Source organism: Phoenix dactylifera, chromosome 4 (assembly GCF_051530095.1).
Source record: "Phoenix dactylifera cultivar Ajwa chromosome 4, Ajwa_hap1_PhDact_Kaust_v1.1, whole genome shotgun sequence".
NCBI classification, from domain to species: domain Eukaryota; kingdom Viridiplantae; phylum Streptophyta; class Magnoliopsida; order Arecales; family Arecaceae; genus Phoenix; species Phoenix dactylifera.
This window is the reverse complement of record NC_143193.1, coordinates 1,161,373-1,178,090: the sequence shown is the minus strand read 5'-3', so window position 1 is coordinate 1,178,090 and position 16,718 is coordinate 1,161,373. Positions and strand designations below refer to the sequence as shown.

Sequence of the window (16,718 nt, the reverse complement as noted above, 5' to 3'; positions counted from 1 at the left end):
TCGGCATAGTTTGCCGACTTAGTATATCTCATCAAAGGCATGTACTAATGAACCAACGGCCAGGACAATTGCATATCCTCATCGAACGGGCCGATCTATTCCTTTCCTGTTAAGCAGTTCGATGTTGGAGATTAGAAAGCGATGAAAGGCAACGGCGGTCCGCTCGTTGTTAGGTTTGTGGAAAAGGAGACTCCGAGAGAGAGGGAGAGGGAGACGCCATGGATGAGAGCTTCGACGTGCGAGTGAAGCGGCTCTTCGGTTCCCGGCTCTTCGAGTCCGTCCCAGGGAGCTCCTTCCCGGGGTCTTCCTGGTCCGTCGCTGACGGTGAGGTTGAGCGCCGCGAGTGGAACCGCGAGCGCGGCGCCGGCTCCGACCGCGACGACAACCCCTGCTCCTCCGCCTTCGTCGAGGGCGGCTTCTTCGCGAAGAAGCGCAAGGGCGCGAGGGATACCAAGAAGGATCGGTTTGAAGACGATCTCGACGAGCCGGATGACTGCGAGGATGGCGACGGCGTCGGCGGAGGAGGGGAGGATATCAGGGATGATGGGGATATAGAGGAGAGGGAGATCAGGTCTTCCATCGGGATGGATCCAACCCTGGATAACGAGGTTCGCTTCTCTGTACTTTTGATGTTGTCCCTTTCAGAGAAATCCCTTGACCTGGCGTTGCAATGAATGCTTCTAATTGGAGAGTAGGTTGTTTGAAACTTCTGTCATGGTCTCTTAATTTTTGTTGTCTTCTGTCATTTGTATGCATACTGGAACTGCTTTCCATGAATGGGAAATGAACTTTGTAACAAATGCTCGAAATTCCTGATTTCAGAGTATCTAGAAATGCAGTCAACACCAATAGCCCAATTCCGCTTGTATTAGCATCTTTTGGGCGAGGTGGTTTATTGTAAATGGTCACACATATGAAATTATAGATTTCTCCAATTACTTGTCTTTGTTAGGGAGGCAAAAAATGTAAAATAAAAAAGATGAATAAAGAAATGTTTAGGGAATTCAACATTTTTTATATTAAATTTGATCAAATATGCAGACCATTTAGCTACTAAAGGGTGTTCTACAGGAAATGATGACATGATAACATCTTCTTGATCAAACTCTTTATGATGGAACCTTTTTGGGCTCCAAAAGTAAGGGTTTAGGTAAATTTGAGTATTGCAAGCTGAACAGCTTTACGCTGCCTTTGATAACCAAAGATGACACGTCTAGGGAATGATATCTTAGGACGGGTCGACCCGTGACCTGACCCGACCCGCGTAGATCCGACCCGAATTTTAGGACCCGCGGGTCCGGGTCGGGTCCTAAAATTGGACCCGAACCATTTTCTGGGTCGGATCTGGGTTTACTGAATTTGGACACGATCCTGACCCGAACCGATTCGAAGAGCCAACCCAAACCCGAAATGTTGATGCTGTGATGCATCCTTTTGGATTGTCATATGGGGTAAAATTTTGCTGTGATGCTAATACTATAATCGTTTGTTTGGATTGTCATGTGGGGTAGAATTTTGCTTTGAATTTTGTTTGGATTGCAATGCTGTGATCCTTTGAATCTCAGGTTTGATTCTTTATGAATAGCAAGAAAATTGCTTTTGTTTTGTTTTGTTTTGCTGCATGGAATTATGGAAAGGAAGATTAAGCAAATGCATAATCTCTCACTTGATTCTATCTTTGGTGGTTTATTTGCTGGATTTGGGTTGTCTTTGGCTGAAACACTTTGTTCTATCTTTGCAGAGAATAAATTTTTGATGTTGGTAGATATTGAACCAATATTTTTTTGATGGTTTCTTGGTTTAGTATGAATTTAGTTTATCATTTCAAAATTCAAGTTGTCTTCTCTTTAGCTTCTGCCAACAAATGCATGAGCTATCTGCACACACTACAACACTAGAATATTGTTCTTATATAATCCGAATGTTGTAGTTGGCTAAACAGGTGACCAAGTTTTTTTTCGCCGAGATATGCCTGGGCATTTCTGATGGTGGTTTCTTCTTAACTTGTGGGATGTGCCTTTTGCTTGGGATCTTATCTTGATATAAATTTTGGGTTGAGATAAAACAAAAATCTTCCTAGATTCAGGATTATTATGGCTTTATTGGTTCTACCTACAGCTAAGTAACATAACCACATCTACCGTCAATATGAAAGATTATATTTTTCAAAAGCACAAAGAAAGTGGTAACATCTGACCCAGACCCCACTCGGACCCGATCCGGATCCGACCCGACCCGAATGACCCGTTGGGTCAAAAATTGTAGGCATGGACCCGACCCGACCCGATCTTCAATCGGGTCAAGTCTGGTTCCAAAATTAGGACCCGAACAAAAAATGGGGTCGGGTCGGGGTCACTTAGGACCCGACCCGACCCATTTGCACCCCTAGCCATGAGTTCTAAATGATTAAATGGATGAACAAGCAGTGACAGAAAGGGGACGCGCCAGTTTCTTTTGTAACTTATAATGTTTGACTCTATTGACTAGACACAGTGAAAATAGATTATCTTGCTTTTCTTTTTTGTTTTGGAGTATTTGGGGTGTTGATGCTTGGCAGGGAATTTTGGATTATCATTAAATAGTCATTCGTAGTATGCAATTCAACATATACACATGCAATCCTCTATATTTTGCGCAAGTTTCACTGTCATTTTTTTCTTTTTTAATCTTTGAAGAATCATACACCTGGGGCATCTCAAAAGCTGAGTTTCTTAGTAATAGTGTGCTATATTAAGCTTATGCAGAATAATGTTGAAAGGGTTAATAGACGATGCAAATGGCCTCAATAAAATATTGTTTCTGTGAACATTTATTGGACAACTAGGATAAGAAATTGTTTTGGGACCTTTCATAATACAATATTAGGAATTTTGGTCTTAAAGAATTGAGTGAATACTTATACAGTCAAGAATGATAGTTAGCAAGCACTATCAATGATATTGAACTTTTGTTTCTCCATCATGGAGATGTCTTATGGCTTATTCACCCATTAACACCAAACTTCTTGGACGTTGGATATTATGATTCTTGTATAATAAAGATGGCTTCACCACTTAATGTAATTTTTCCCACTCCTTCAAGACTTATTTCATGCTATATGCTTTTCATTTGAAAGCGACTGAAAGTAAGGAAAGGATTAATATCATTCAAGTTGGATTTATGTGGTCCTTGAACCAGGACAACCAATATCTCATTTCTAGTACTCTGGGTGTTGTGGCTAGGTGGTGGACAATAATACAAAGGATTTAATTTAAAATTAAGTTGTGATCTACATGGAATGTTTGGAGTTTGAGAATTAAAGAAAAAGGCCTTTTGCAGATGGTATCATTAAATGTATTACTTGAATTTGGTCTTCTTGGTGTTTTAGAAGAGGTAAGTAACCATTGAAGGAAGAAGGGTACAACCATGAAACCTTGGTTAAATATAAAATCACGAGAGGCAATACATAGGAGTCTTAATTTTTTTTTTTTAAGATAAATGTATCATGATGACACCTTTCCTTGTGTGTTTTCCCTTCTATGAGATGCTAAAAATAGATCTGGTAGAGTTCAATCAAAAAGTTTTTATTGTAAAAGGCAGAACTCTTTTAAATGGAATAGTTTGAGATTGAGAAAATTGTACATGCTTCTCTGATATTGGACTAGGCATGACCTAGTTGTTCAACTTTTGCTTCTTCCAAGATTCTTGACTCAGTTGTATCAGGGAATGGGTTAAAGCTTTCCTAGTATTTTGACTGTATTTGAGCTTTGATGATGAAAAACATTGTAAAATATGCCTTCGATATATAAAAAAGAAAAATCTAAGAAGAAAGAAGTGGACCAGGAAAATCATTAGATTGATTACTCTTTAAAGCTATCCGTGGAGCGGTGACTAATGTTTTTGCTAAGCAACTAAAAGAGTTTTGATGCAATATTCTTTATCATATTCCTGCCTCATTCTTTCATTAATGTCCTAGGTATTCTGGATTAAATGTTATTATCAAGTTTATTAACTCTCAAAAAGAAGAGCCAAAAGAAGGGTATATTTTGTGATATCGAAGCATGTGAGAGGTTGGGCATTAAGGGAAGATGGAGATTTGGATAAGATCAAGTCCTGGCTATCTATGTCAATTATTCGCTCCTTAGTGTAAGTTGACTGCTTGCGCAAGGTAATTGACTCTTGCCTTGACTCTTTAGAGTATAATGTAGTGCAAGCAGCTTCTAAATCAGTGGAAACTGAAGGAATCAGTGATGTGTCTTTCCAAAGAATTTAAACACAACAATTTACGACTTTTCCCTAATATAAGTTATAGTTCGTGTACGAGAAATAAATAGATGGCCTTATTAATACCCTTCATATGATATTATTTAAGAAAATCAAAAAAACATGACTGAGTGAATTGTTTGCATCATTTGACTCCAGATTTAGAATCACATGCTCAGTGGTTTATTATTACTTTTATAATTACGATTGTTATTCTTTATACCATCTAAAGTGGGTTAATGTTGGACACCTTAGATTATTTAGGAGAGTTCTTACCTTTTCTCCTACAGGCATGGGATATCCTATAAAATTTTGAATTATTGCCAAGCACAGAGTATACACTGCATCTGAGTTGGTTATTGGTTCAGTACTGCTGCTAGGTTGATCGGGTTCAGGTTTTATTACCTTTCTATGCTGAAGGATTTCAATTTTTTGGTCTCGAGTGAGATACATATCCCACCAGCCTCTAATTGGCCTACAAAGCCAGTTGCAATAAATAAGTCTATATCATGATCCTGATTACCATTTTGTTTACAAATGGTAGAATACATCATCATTTGATGTATTGTATCTAAACTCTGTTTATCATTCAGTCCATCTATATTCCATTCATAGATGTGTTTTCCTGAATACGAATTCTGGAAAGGTTCTTTCTCTTCAAAAAAAAGATCTTGCAGAGAGGGTCTTTTATAATAGTATTTTTCTAGTGGTCTAGGTTCATGCCTAACCGGGTTTATACTTAATTTATTTTTAAGCTTCATATCCGATATGCTATCTGTTTCTGATAGCCGATCGAAATTGGCTAACTCATTTTCAAGCTTTTCTAAGTTTGACTAGTCTTCTTTAATATTTATTTTTGGGTCAGATTTTTCACTTAGAATATTTGTTAATTCTTCAAGATTTTCTATTTCTGAGGATTCATTAGGATTTTCATCGACTACTCTAATATTTAATTGCTTTAATCTTTGTTCTAGAAGCTCTATAAATTCTGAATTTGGTTTATCTAATTTAAAACCTTGAACTTCTGTTGGTGGTTGAAACTTTCTTCTACGCTCTGCGAGGCTTTGCTGGTCAGTGTCACAAGTTAGCCTGAGACCTGGCCAATATTCGGTGATGTAAGGTTGCACTCTCTAATTGGCTATCTCTGACAGCATTGATAATTTCTCTCTCTCTCTCTCTTCTTTTGGGGGGGGGGGGGGGGGGGGGGGGGGGGGGATTGTGTGAGATGAGCAGCATTGAGTTTGAATTCCGTAATTGCATCAACAATTGGTTGGTTATATCTGACTAAACAATTTTCTTGCAGGATGAGGAGGATGAATATGATAGAACAGCAATTGGCATGGAGAATGCTGGGGATCGTTTGTATATGAGGAATGTCACAGATCATGGCCCTCGCATAAACTTCCACACCCTCGTTCCCGATTTACCTGAGGATTCATTTGAGGAAATGCATGATTTCCATAGGGATCCACGTGCAGATCACTTTGCTGCAGATGCAAGGCTCGAAGAATACAAGAAAGCTGCAGAGAATTGTCATCTCCTTCAAAATCATGATAGTAGAAAGCCTGCTGTAGATTCAGTAGTTAAGATAGCCGAGAATGATACCAATTTAAAGCCCATTCTGAAAAGAAAAGAGGAGCAGAATGATTCCAAGCCAAAAAAACGTGTTAGGTTTGATCCTGAATGTAAAGATGTCCGTGCTGAGATGAATGAAGAACATGAAGATCTTTACATGCTTCCACAGTCTATGGAAACCGCTGCAGCCATGGAAGTATCATTGCCTGAAGAATCCCCTGGAGTTCCTGATTACATAAGAAATCCCTCTAAGTATACCCGCTATACTTTTGACTCACCAGATGTGGTTGATGACACAACTAACTGGCAGGCTTTTGCAGAATTCCGTAATTTGGTGAAGAGGTCAAACCCTGATCAGATGCAAACTGAGTTTCTGGTGGAGCTTCCAAGGTCTGTGAAATTCATCCCTCGAAAGAAGTCAGGTGATGCTATATCAATGGATGGTAGCTCGGGAGATACTCAGCACTCTTCAAGGGAGTTTGGTCAGATATCAGCTTGTTTGACGGGCATTGCAGCAAGGGACCAAGAAAGTGATGTATGTGATATCGAGGAAGATGATGTGGAAGCTTCTACGGTAGTAGCTAGTACCAGCTCAAGGAAAGTGGATCGCATGTATCGGTCAAAGTCGCCCTCAGATGATTATACCTGATTGTTCTGTTGTATTGAACTGTCGTTGGCTAATACATGCAATCAGAATGCCATCATCATAATGTTATTTCACAATTCTAAGTTGCCATTATGTATGTAAAGATATTTTAGCTGTTTTCTATGGAAGGGGGATGGAGAGGATTTCATCATGCAGCTCTCTCTGATTTATTTTTGTTTTTGCTGGATTCCAAGTCAATTTGTTATCTCATCTGTATTTATGTTTCTTTTATTATGCCGGTAGACTATTGCAGATTCAATTTCCTCAGCATATATAACATCTCGCACATTTCAAACTTGAAATGCTAAACCTATTTTATTTGAAGATAAGTATCTGCATCTCACATAACTTGGAATAGTGTTATAATTGTTTTTATCTTTATTACTTCATGAATGGTAAGGCTAGAAACAAATATGGGAGAGATTAAGAATGATTCAGGAGAACAAGGGGCATTATTGATATGTTTTATAAGCTGTTCTTCGATAGCTGTTACTTAAAATAACAAATCTGAACGTAGTTTCAACCCACCAAATACTGCCTCTTAGAATTAAGAAAATAATAGCAATAATCCACTCTTGAATAAATATAATATGTCTACTTGACCTACGTGGGTGCTAAGAAAGTCCTTTTTTTTTAACTGGGGAAGGGGGTAAAAGAGAAAGTCCCTTCCCTTTCATGAAATAGACACTGCAGTAGTTGTTCAGGAAAACAATTGCCAGAGGTCATTCTCTCTTCTCATGAAATCCCTGAAATCCCTTCTAATGACGTTGGCAAGCACTAGGATTACATAAAATGTGATTGCGTGCTACCATCCCTATGGAATAAATTAAGTAGACCAAAAAATTGTGATTTGGCGTGCACGCAATAATCCGGTGTACAAGCTAAAGAATTCATCATGTTGTTCAACCTACCCATAGTCTAAAACCAAGTTTCAAACAAAACTGTGGGTCGCCAACTCTCTTCAAAGAACCAGAAGGGAAAAGTAAACAGCTGATCAGCAGACGCAATGGTAGAATCTATACGAAAAATGGTATGTGCTTCTATCACCACCCAAAATGATGACAGTATGTGCTATGAATCTCACCATTTTCAATTTACTCCAATAACTTAAAAATCAACAAAGGTACAATCTTTGATACAGTCAAGATTGCGATGTCAAATAAATAGACAGTGAAAAGAGCTGTAACTTTCATCTCTCCCTATAAATTGCTATCAGCTATCAACTCTACCACTCTCTAGAGGTAAAAAGAAAAACTTTACATCAAATAAAGCCAATATTCTCCAACAGATGCATTATTTATCTACCTTCTCTGAAATCTATCGAGCTACAAGCTTATCTAACTGTACAGTCTTCCAGCGGCCTGATCGCATCCTTAATCTCCAGCACTCCCTACAACTTGTCAGCAATTCTTCCAAGTGCATCTGCAAGTTTGCCAAGAACACTTAGCAAGCTATTGGTTTGGTCCTTCCTCTGGTCTCTGTCCAATTGGCAGTTTACATTCTGAGCTTCAAGTTGGGCTGTCAGCATTCTACTGTTTCTCTCCAGGACTTCAATCAACTGACTCTGTAGATTGATGTCTCCAGCTCTGTCCTGTGATGTTCGCCTCCGCTTTTGTCCTTCTTGAGACGGGGACTCATTCTCAAGGTTATCAGCTGGTTGCTTATCTTTCGCTATACCTGCATGATTAACACTGGTTAGCGACACTAAAAGAATATGAACCATTTTAAGACTGTTGGTGCCCTGTACAAGCTAAAAGATATTGCCCATTAAACGGACATCTTAAAGCTGAACCAAAAGCATCACGACCTTACAGCCAAGCATGAATTGATCGTCGCTACTACATTGTATACAACTGATTATGCTTCAAGCTCCATAAAGCTAATGAAATACTCTGCAAATATAACTCAAACTATATTTAGACAAGGATAGTCAGCTAGGTGCCTCTGTTCAAGAATGTCATTTCCAAGGTTTCTACTACTAATAAGGTCGCAAGTTTACCATACTGTTTTCACCTCTGTCTAAAATTCTTGCCAGTTCTCTACTACAATAATTTCTTTGTTGATTTTATCCGCCGCATTAGAAAATCGACATGAGATGAGTGTGAAATGAGACATGCCCTCAGAACTTTGATATATGTGTGTGGGAAACAACTAAAGTGTTTGATTAACAAAAGAAGCGATGACTTCATAGACTGCGCATAAGTTATTATTAGGTCACCAGAAAAGCTCCATTTTCTAGGTCTTATCGAAATGACCCTTGTTCTGAAGTTCATCAAGTGCAAAAAGAAAACAGACGGATTACATATGAACCAAGACTATAAAACATGATCTCGATGGTCTTGGAAATAAAACAAATCCTATCACTACATCAAACAAAATTATGTCCAAGCCTTGATAATATGAAATTGTGAACCTGTAATTTTGTAATGATGCAAACCTACTGGCTATTCTGTATACATGCAATGACAGCCTAAAAGTGAGTTACACAATAAACCCAAAATAAATAAATCAATAAATAAAAATCTATAGCATGCAAAAATTGGCTAAGAATCAATCTGATGATAAATGATTCGTAACTTACCACAAAAACTACTATAAATGGTTTTCCTTCTATTAATAGATAAATTTATTCCCTTGCTAAAAATCAGATGTAAGGAGAAAAATCAAACATTTATTGAAATCTACTCTCAGCATGTCTTTCTGGTCCAAAACATTGGTTCTTGTAAGAGAGCAAATGATGCTCTTAAGGTGTCTGGTTATCTAGCTTTTCCCCTCTAGCATCCAGTGTGCTTCTCCTGACGTGAATTGTTAGAGTCATCCCCCAACAAAACAAGCAGCCATTTCAGCAAGATAGGATTAGAAGTGTGTTAAGCTGAAACCTAGGTACCAGAAGTCCAACCTTCCCTGCTGCATCATTTAAGGTATGGAACTACTTGTTCCTTTTAAATTTTGTGGCTCTTCAGATGCCAGAATCATTAGCTCCACATCCTCAAATTTTCTAACTTCAACATCTCAGAGTAAATACCTCTACTTCCTCAGACAATCTATCTTTCAGCGCCTTCTTGCAATACCAGTGAAAATTGCCAAAGTCTTTTTATATTTTAATGTCTAATGCAGGTAGGGGTGGAAAAATAAACGAACAGCTTGAGCTAGGCTCAATCTCGGCATGGAACAGGCTTGGTTTCAAACTAAATGAACCGAGCTTGAACAAGCAACTCAGGCTCGAAAATAATTTCGAGCGAAGCCAAAAAAAACCAGCCTGTTCAAGTTCAGATATATAAGGCTCAGTTTTGTATAGAGCAATATAATCAATAGCATCTTTAGTATTTTTTATAAACTTTGGTTTTATAATTAAGTCTTTAATTGGCATGTTTTAACATTCAAATTCATTAAATGTTAATTCGGATTACCGAGCTTGAACCAAGCTTGAAATCAAGCTTCTCCAGAAAGAGATCTGAACTGTATATCCAAGTGGTTGGTTATGTGTTTGTGTTCATGAAAGCATGGGAAAAAGTAGAATAAAAATAAATATTAAATTAGCTTAGGGACACCATTACCTTGATCAGAACTTTCCGCACGAGATGGTTCATACTTCTTCTCTGCACCCAAAACCAAAAAATCAAAGAAGCATCAATAGGTAGACTGAAATACTCTCTCCCATTAACCCCTGAAGAAGAAGTTCAATTTTGGATTCAAGGATGTCTTTTGATTGGAAAAATACCAACCATATAGCTTAAAGTATCGGCATAAACTATTATACTATCTAACCATTTCATCAAGAAGTTCAATTTTGGATTCAAGGATGTCATTTTGATTGGAAAAATACCAACCATATAGCTTAAAGTATCGGCATATACTATTATACTATCTAACCATTTCATCAAGAAGAAGTTCAATTTTGGATTCAAGGATGTCATTTTGATTGGAAAAATACCAACTATGTAGCTTAAAGTATCAGCATATACTATTATACTACCTAACCATTTCATCAAGAAGAAGCTCAAATTTGGATTCAAGGATGTCATTTTGATTGGAAAAATACCAACTATATAGCTTAAAGTAACTGTATGTACTATTATACTATCTAACCATTTCATTAAGTCTAATCAAGTAATCCGGCTACCTGAGATCGGCACCACGGCCGCCACCGGGGCTGGCGGTGGGGGCGGGGGCGGCGCCGCCGGCCTCTCCTCCTCCTCTGCTGGCTCCTCATCTTCTTCCACCTCCTTCTCCTCCTCAAAATCTGAGAACAGCCCGTCCTCCGCTGCCGCCCGCCCACTGTCGAACACCGCCTCCTCGTCGGCCACCCCTCTCTTTCCGGCACCACCCTTCCCCTCCTCCTCCTCCTCCTCCGCCTCCTCCGGCGGCTCCGCCGCCGCCGCCGCCCCGTCGAGGATGTCGTACACCTCCCGGTCGAAGAACCCCGGTAGCCTCCGCTCCCGCCGTAGATCATTCCTCATCGCCCAGAACGACTCCCACCCTCCCTTCTTCTCCGCCGCCGCCCTTCCGCTCTCCCACTCCTTTATCTTCTTGAAGTCGCCGGCGAGGTTGCTCCACCTCTTTCGGCACTGCACCGGACCCCGGTTCACCCCATGCCGGCGGCAGTACGCCGACACCGCGGCCCACTTCGGCTCCACCGGGCTCCCCGCCCCCACCAACGCCGCCGCCGGCCGCCCCGTCGCCGCCCGCCCCCTCCCCCGGCTCTCCACCACCCTCTTCCCCTCTATCAGCACCAGTATCTCCTGCCGCGTCCACCGCGGCAGCCGCGGCGGCCTTCCTCCGCCACCAGCGCCGGCGCTGCCGCCCCCCTCGCAACCGTTCGAACCCGCGGCCTCGACGGCGTTAGCCATTAGAGAACCGTAGGCCGTAGCGCTCTAAATTCTAACAGAAAACTTAACGACGTAACGGAGCCTGGGGGCGCCTCCTCTCTCCTCTATTGGCCCTTAAAAGAGGGGGGAGGGAGCGAGGGAGAAAATAAGGAAAGGGATTCTTACGGAGGAGGGCCTTGATTAGGTCCTAATTAACCTAGTCTTAAATCCCTATCTATCCATATATATCTAATTAACTAAAATATCATATCATTGTATAATTCTACACCATAGTAAGATATCTTGATATAAAAAAATTGGTGGGGGTGAGATCTTCTTGTGGGAGGAGTCTATAAGTGCTTTGGTTATTTAATATGGGAAAGCTAAAGGCACATCCCTTTCCTTCTTTGGGATGATAAGGCACCACCAACCTCCTCATTCTCTCCTGCCTCTTACCCCAGCCTTGATTTATAGGGAGCTTTTGCTTTGCATTTATACTATCCATATATTGATCTTCCCCACCAATAATTCTATCTGTGTCCAATGGCTTGTGTCTTTGTGCCCCTGGTTAGCTTACCTCTCTTTCTTTCATGTTGAATGTCATTGGTTTAACCTTGAATAAGTCAAGATTTATTGTTAAATTGAAGTTAAAGTACTGGTGTTTCTAATAAAAAAAGTCGGTATAAGCATCGACGGTAAATAGTGATAACAATAAATAACATAAGTTACTTGGTGATTTCTATATAAATAGTCCATGAGCACCTAAAAACAAAAGATAATTGTAGTCTAAGAAATTAAAACCAGGCCATATTGGGCCAAACAAATGTTCGATCCATTCGAAATTTGTAAACAAATTGTCTTAGACCATAACAATGTATCCAAGGTACATAAACTTGGATCATAGTTGAGTGCTAATTCAACTCTCTACATGACTAGACTAAGAATCTAACTATGATATGTTCAAAGATGGGCTTGGCTCACTTCACTAGTGGTGACCATAAACATGATTCAACTCCACATGAACAGACAAATTCCTCATGCCTCTTGGGCAAGAGGGAGGGCTAACTAGGCTTGTCAGGGAACACTTGACCCCTGGGGTGATTGGAATCACTAGGGTGGTCACAGTCTCCTTGTGAAGGGAGAGGTCCAAAGAGTGGGTGGGGCGGGGCCGGGGACGGCTCGGGCCCGGGCTGACGCGCCCAAGACCGCACCGGCCGCCGGGGCGTTGGGTCCGATTTCTTATCACTCTCTACGTTTCTTTCATGTCCATATCCTTGGGGGACCCTTTGCCTTTCCCGGGCCAATGAGCTTGCCCTTTCGGCCCACAGAAGGTACCATGGTGCCTCAAATTGATGTCAAATGACATGAGGTTTGATGATCTATACAAGGGTTTGATTATTGGATGATGGGAGGGGGACCTTCCTCATTAATTAGCATCTCTAGCTACAATGGTCTGATATTCTTTTTGAGGGAGGTTGCTTCTATGATCTCCTACAACCCTTATTTTAGAAACTACAACAACAAGGGTGCAAATGGATGAAGTAAGGTCCAAACCCATTTGGCACTATCTATAAATTTGGATTCAATTGAATATCTTGTTGAGTCCAGCATAATTTAAATTGGATATATAAACCGATCATTTGATGAATGGAACTAATCCTGCGTTCGTAACTAGATCCTGGTTGAATCAAATTAAGTCGAGGTTGGAGCCAAATCCAGGCATACTAGCTCGCTAATGTTCTGCAATGTGGTTATATCAACGAAAATTGGTAGGTGTTGAATTGCGGTCTAATATGACCTATAACTATCAACCTTGCATAGTATATGTGATTGATGAACCGGACACATGGCAATGAATAACACATGCTTCTAGTTGTAGGAAATCTTACAAGTAGATTTGCATAGAATCTAAAGCCATGGGGAGTCGATGTCATCCAATGTAACATGTCGGTCATCGATATATTTCGACATAATATGAAAGAAGATATATACAAAATTATGGGGTCGGGTTTAGTGGGTGCCCTAAGATTTGCTTGTAATTGGAGAATTTAAGATGGCGACCTTTATGGACTAATCATTCGAGTCTTTTCCTTGTGCGTATATGGGACACAAGAATCCTTATCCTCCAATAATGGCACGCACTGTTTTAAGGGAGTTTGGATGTAAGATGTGATTCCCTCCTGCACCAAATATAATAACATAGCAAGGTGTGTGGGGTTCTTCCATGGGTGCTGAGGTACCCTATAAATGTAGTGTGAGGGGATCATATATGTTTGATTTGGAATGATAGCCGTGGGTCAAGTTAAAACCTGTCACGCCCCCGCCTCTGCGAGGCACGTGAGGCACCTAGTGCCCACGTGGGGGCCACATGAGGGGGGAACACGGGGCTCCCCTGCCAGATATTGTCCGGTTCTGGGGCTTCACGCAAGCGTCCTTCACCCCTCCCCGGTTTTGTTTTCCACCTAAAACGCGTCTGCAGGATTTGGAGACACCCGCCTCATATGCCCAGGCTCTGGAACGAGTCTTTCCGATGTGGGACTATTGGGCCTCACACCCTTCCCACCATCGGACAAGAGCCGTCCTCGGCTCTGATACCAAATGTCACGCCCCCGCTTCTGCGGAGCACGTGAGGCACCCAGTGCCCACGTGGGGGCCACATGAGGGGGGGACTGCGGGGCTCCCCTGCCAGATATTGTCCGGTTCCGGGGCTTCACGCAAGCGTCCTTCACCTCTCCCCGGTTTTATTTTCCACCCAAAACGCGTCTGCAGGATTAGGAGACACCCGCCTCATATGCCCAGGCTCTAGAACGAGTCTTTCCGATGTGGGACTCCAAATCCTGCATCGGAAAGACTCGTTCCAGAGCCTGGGCATATGAGGCGGGTGTCTCCAAATCCTGCAGACGCGTTTTGGGTGGAAAACAAAATCGGGGAGGGGTGAAGGACGCTTGCGTGAAGCCCCAGAACCGGACAATATCTGGCAGGGGAGCCCCGTGTTCCCCCCTCATGTGGCCCCCACGTGGGCACTAGGTGCCTCACGTGCCTCGCAGAGGCGGGGGCGTGACATTTGGTATCAGAGCCGAGGACGACTCTTGTCCGATGGTGGGAAGGGTGTGAGGCCCAATAGTCCCACATCGGAAAGACTCGTTCCAGAGCCTGGGCATATGAGGCGGGTGTCTCCAAATCCTGCAGACGCGTTTTGGGTGGAAAACAAAACCGGGGAGGGGTGAAGGACGCTTGCGTGAAGCCCCAGAACCGGACAATATCTGGCAGGGGAGCCCCGTGTTCCCCCCTCATGTGGCCCCCACGTGGGCACTGGGTGCCTCACGTGCCTCGCAGAGGCGGGGGCGTGACAAAACCCATCTGCTATCTTGGTGGCTACAGTTGATAGCTTTTAATGGGAGGATTAGAGCCACCCAATTCCATGGAGCTGGGTATGGTTAACAGAGGATTTGGAAAGATGGATGCCAGTTTACCCAATTACATTGGTTAAAGAATGGCATTGAAGGAACCATATCCTCCTACTTTAAATATTCAAATCAAAAGTTGGCATTGCCAATGACCCTTTGGTTCAGTGGTGAAGGCACCACTCTCTTGGTGGAGGAGGATCTGCTCTAGTTTTGTACTTGTAGGGATTTGCATGAACATATTGGACAAGGTAAAGAGTGACAAGAGTAGAACCCAAGCTGTTATGAAATGCAATATATTATACATGTGAAGAACGTTATCTGTTAACCTTGGTCAAACTTTTTTCTGCACTAGAGTGAGAACGTTATCTCCTTTTCTTTGTTGGATATGTTCGCAGTTGTTTATTCATAAATTTGATTATTGGTAGGAATAGTTGATGTCAAATGGTTGAAGGAAAAAAAGTTTAGGGACATTCACTAGTGGAAACTTTAGAGCTATCATGAAGCTGCCACCTTAAGTAAAAGTTTATGCTAGTAAAATTTAGGGCTACTCCTTTCCACCACTCTCTATCTCTCTCTCTCTCTCTCTCTCTCTCTCAACTATTTAGGGCTACTCCTTTCCACCACTCTCTTTCTCTCTCTCTCAACTATTTAGGGCTACTCCTTTCACTAGGGGTCCAAAGAGTGTGGGGGGGGGGGGGGGGGGGGGGGGGGTGGAGAGATAGAAAGAGAGAAGTTTCTACTATTTGTGATAGTCAAGAGATGTGCGATGCTAATCCTAGAAACACAAATAAATTTATATATAATTGCAAAGAGATTTATAGGTAATGTTAAAATTAAATAATAAAAGAGATTTGGAAGGCATGCTAGGGCCTAGGAATAAGGAATGTGAAGATACTGCTCTATGAATTTCAATCTTCCCATGCAAGTATATGGTAAGATTGTCTCTATGTTACAATGAATTGGGCTTAGCTTGAGGCATCCTATCACAAGCATAATCATGTGAAGTTCTAACCCAATGGATTTTTTAAGTTGCCTCAGTAAGAAAAGCAAAAAAGGAATAAGAAAAAAATAAATGAAAATTTTGGGAAGAGAAAGAAATTGAATGAGAAATGTGAAAGTGCGAAAGGCTAGTGGAGGCTTAGCTCTGGAGGTCATAGCACAAAGGTTGATCTATTTCAGATTTTGTTATATTTGAGACCCAAGATTTAGAACTCAATTGATCTCTTAACAAAGATATTAATGACCCACTTGAGCTGGTGCCTCATAAAGGCTCGACATCGTGCGCATGATAAGATCCATAAAATATACATTATAATGTACGAATCAATCGAGAGTTAGGCCATTCAAATTCAAAATTAAAATCAGTATTTTGAAATCCATAGTGTTTACGATATGAATATAAAGTTAAATATGTATTAAATCTGATTGGGACGTGCGGCAAAACACACCAACGATGTGCGTGCATATGCATCATGTATGCCACAATGCATACGCACAACAAGACCGGTCGAGTTGAGCCATCGAGGAAGCAAGCGCGTGTTTGTATGATTGCTAGACCATCATCTCCAAAACCGAACTGAATATGGAACTATTGGACATGAATAAATTCAAATATATATGCACTTAAATATCCGATGTGGATTTCTTAAGAATGGATTTTAAGAATTTGAACCTTTTCAAAAAGAGAACTTTTCTATTTAAAAATTTCAACCCTTTCAAAAGAAAATTAAAATTCCAATAGTATATGTTTTACACAATACAGAATCATAGTTGCAAAATAATAATATGATGAGGATAGTAAATAAATACACAAAAATGATCTTTACAAAACAATATAGTAGAGAAGGGTTACCATGGGACACATCTCTGGTGTGCGGCTAATCCAATGCATGGCTATGTACACCAAACAGCTAATTAGATTTGTTGCTTACTGAAACAACCCAGGACCTCACCAAAAATAGCTAGCCGGAAGATATTATTTGGGTTCCTTGATCCTATATAAATACCCAAGATCTACCTAGCTAATAACCGATGTGGGAC

General features: G+C 41.2%; 2 protein-coding genes across 2 annotated transcripts; one reads left to right on the top strand and one right to left on the bottom strand.

Annotated features, from left to right (window-relative positions):
- Window positions 1–109: 109 nt before the first annotated feature.
- On the top strand, window positions 110–6,614 carry LOC103708049 (uncharacterized). The gene is made up of 2 exons (XM_008792806.6): window positions 110–608; window positions 5,546–6,614. The coding sequence occupies exons 1-2, from the start codon at window positions 219–221 to the stop codon at window positions 6,464–6,466; spliced, it is 1,311 nt and encodes a 436-aa protein (XP_008791028.4). The 5' UTR covers window positions 110–218; the 3' UTR covers window positions 6,467–6,614.
- LOC103708047 (trihelix transcription factor ASR3) lies at window positions 5,450–11,827 on the bottom strand. The gene is made up of 3 exons (XM_008792804.5): window positions 10,587–11,827; window positions 10,021–10,062; window positions 5,450–8,140 (listed from the first exon to the last, which is right to left on the bottom strand). Exons 1-3 carry the CDS (start codon window positions 11,311–11,313, stop codon window positions 7,854–7,856), a joined length of 1,056 nt encoding a protein of 351 aa, XP_008791026.1. The 5' UTR covers window positions 11,314–11,827; the 3' UTR covers window positions 5,450–7,853.
- Window positions 11,828–16,718: the final 4,891 nt, after the last annotated feature.

Coding starts and splice junctions, on each gene's coding strand:
- LOC103708049 (XM_008792806.6), top strand. CDS start 219: ATGGATGAGAGCTTCGACGTGCGAGTGAAGCGGCTCTTCGGTTCCCGG. Junction 609..5,545: donor ATCCAACCCTGGATAACGAG/GTTCGCTTCTCT, acceptor ATTTTCTTGCAG/GATGAGGAGGATGAATATGA.
- LOC103708047 (XM_008792804.5), bottom strand. CDS start 11,313: ATGGCTAACGCCGTCGAGGCCGCGGGTTCGAACGGTTGCGAGGGGGGC. Junction 10,063..10,586: donor GGCCGTGGTGCCGATCTCAG/GTAGCCGGATTA, acceptor TTTTGGGTGCAG/AGAAGAAGTATGAACCATCT. Junction 8,141..10,020: donor TGCGGAAAGTTCTGATCAAG/GTAATGGTGTCC, acceptor TTAATCATGCAG/GTATAGCGAAAGATAAGCAA.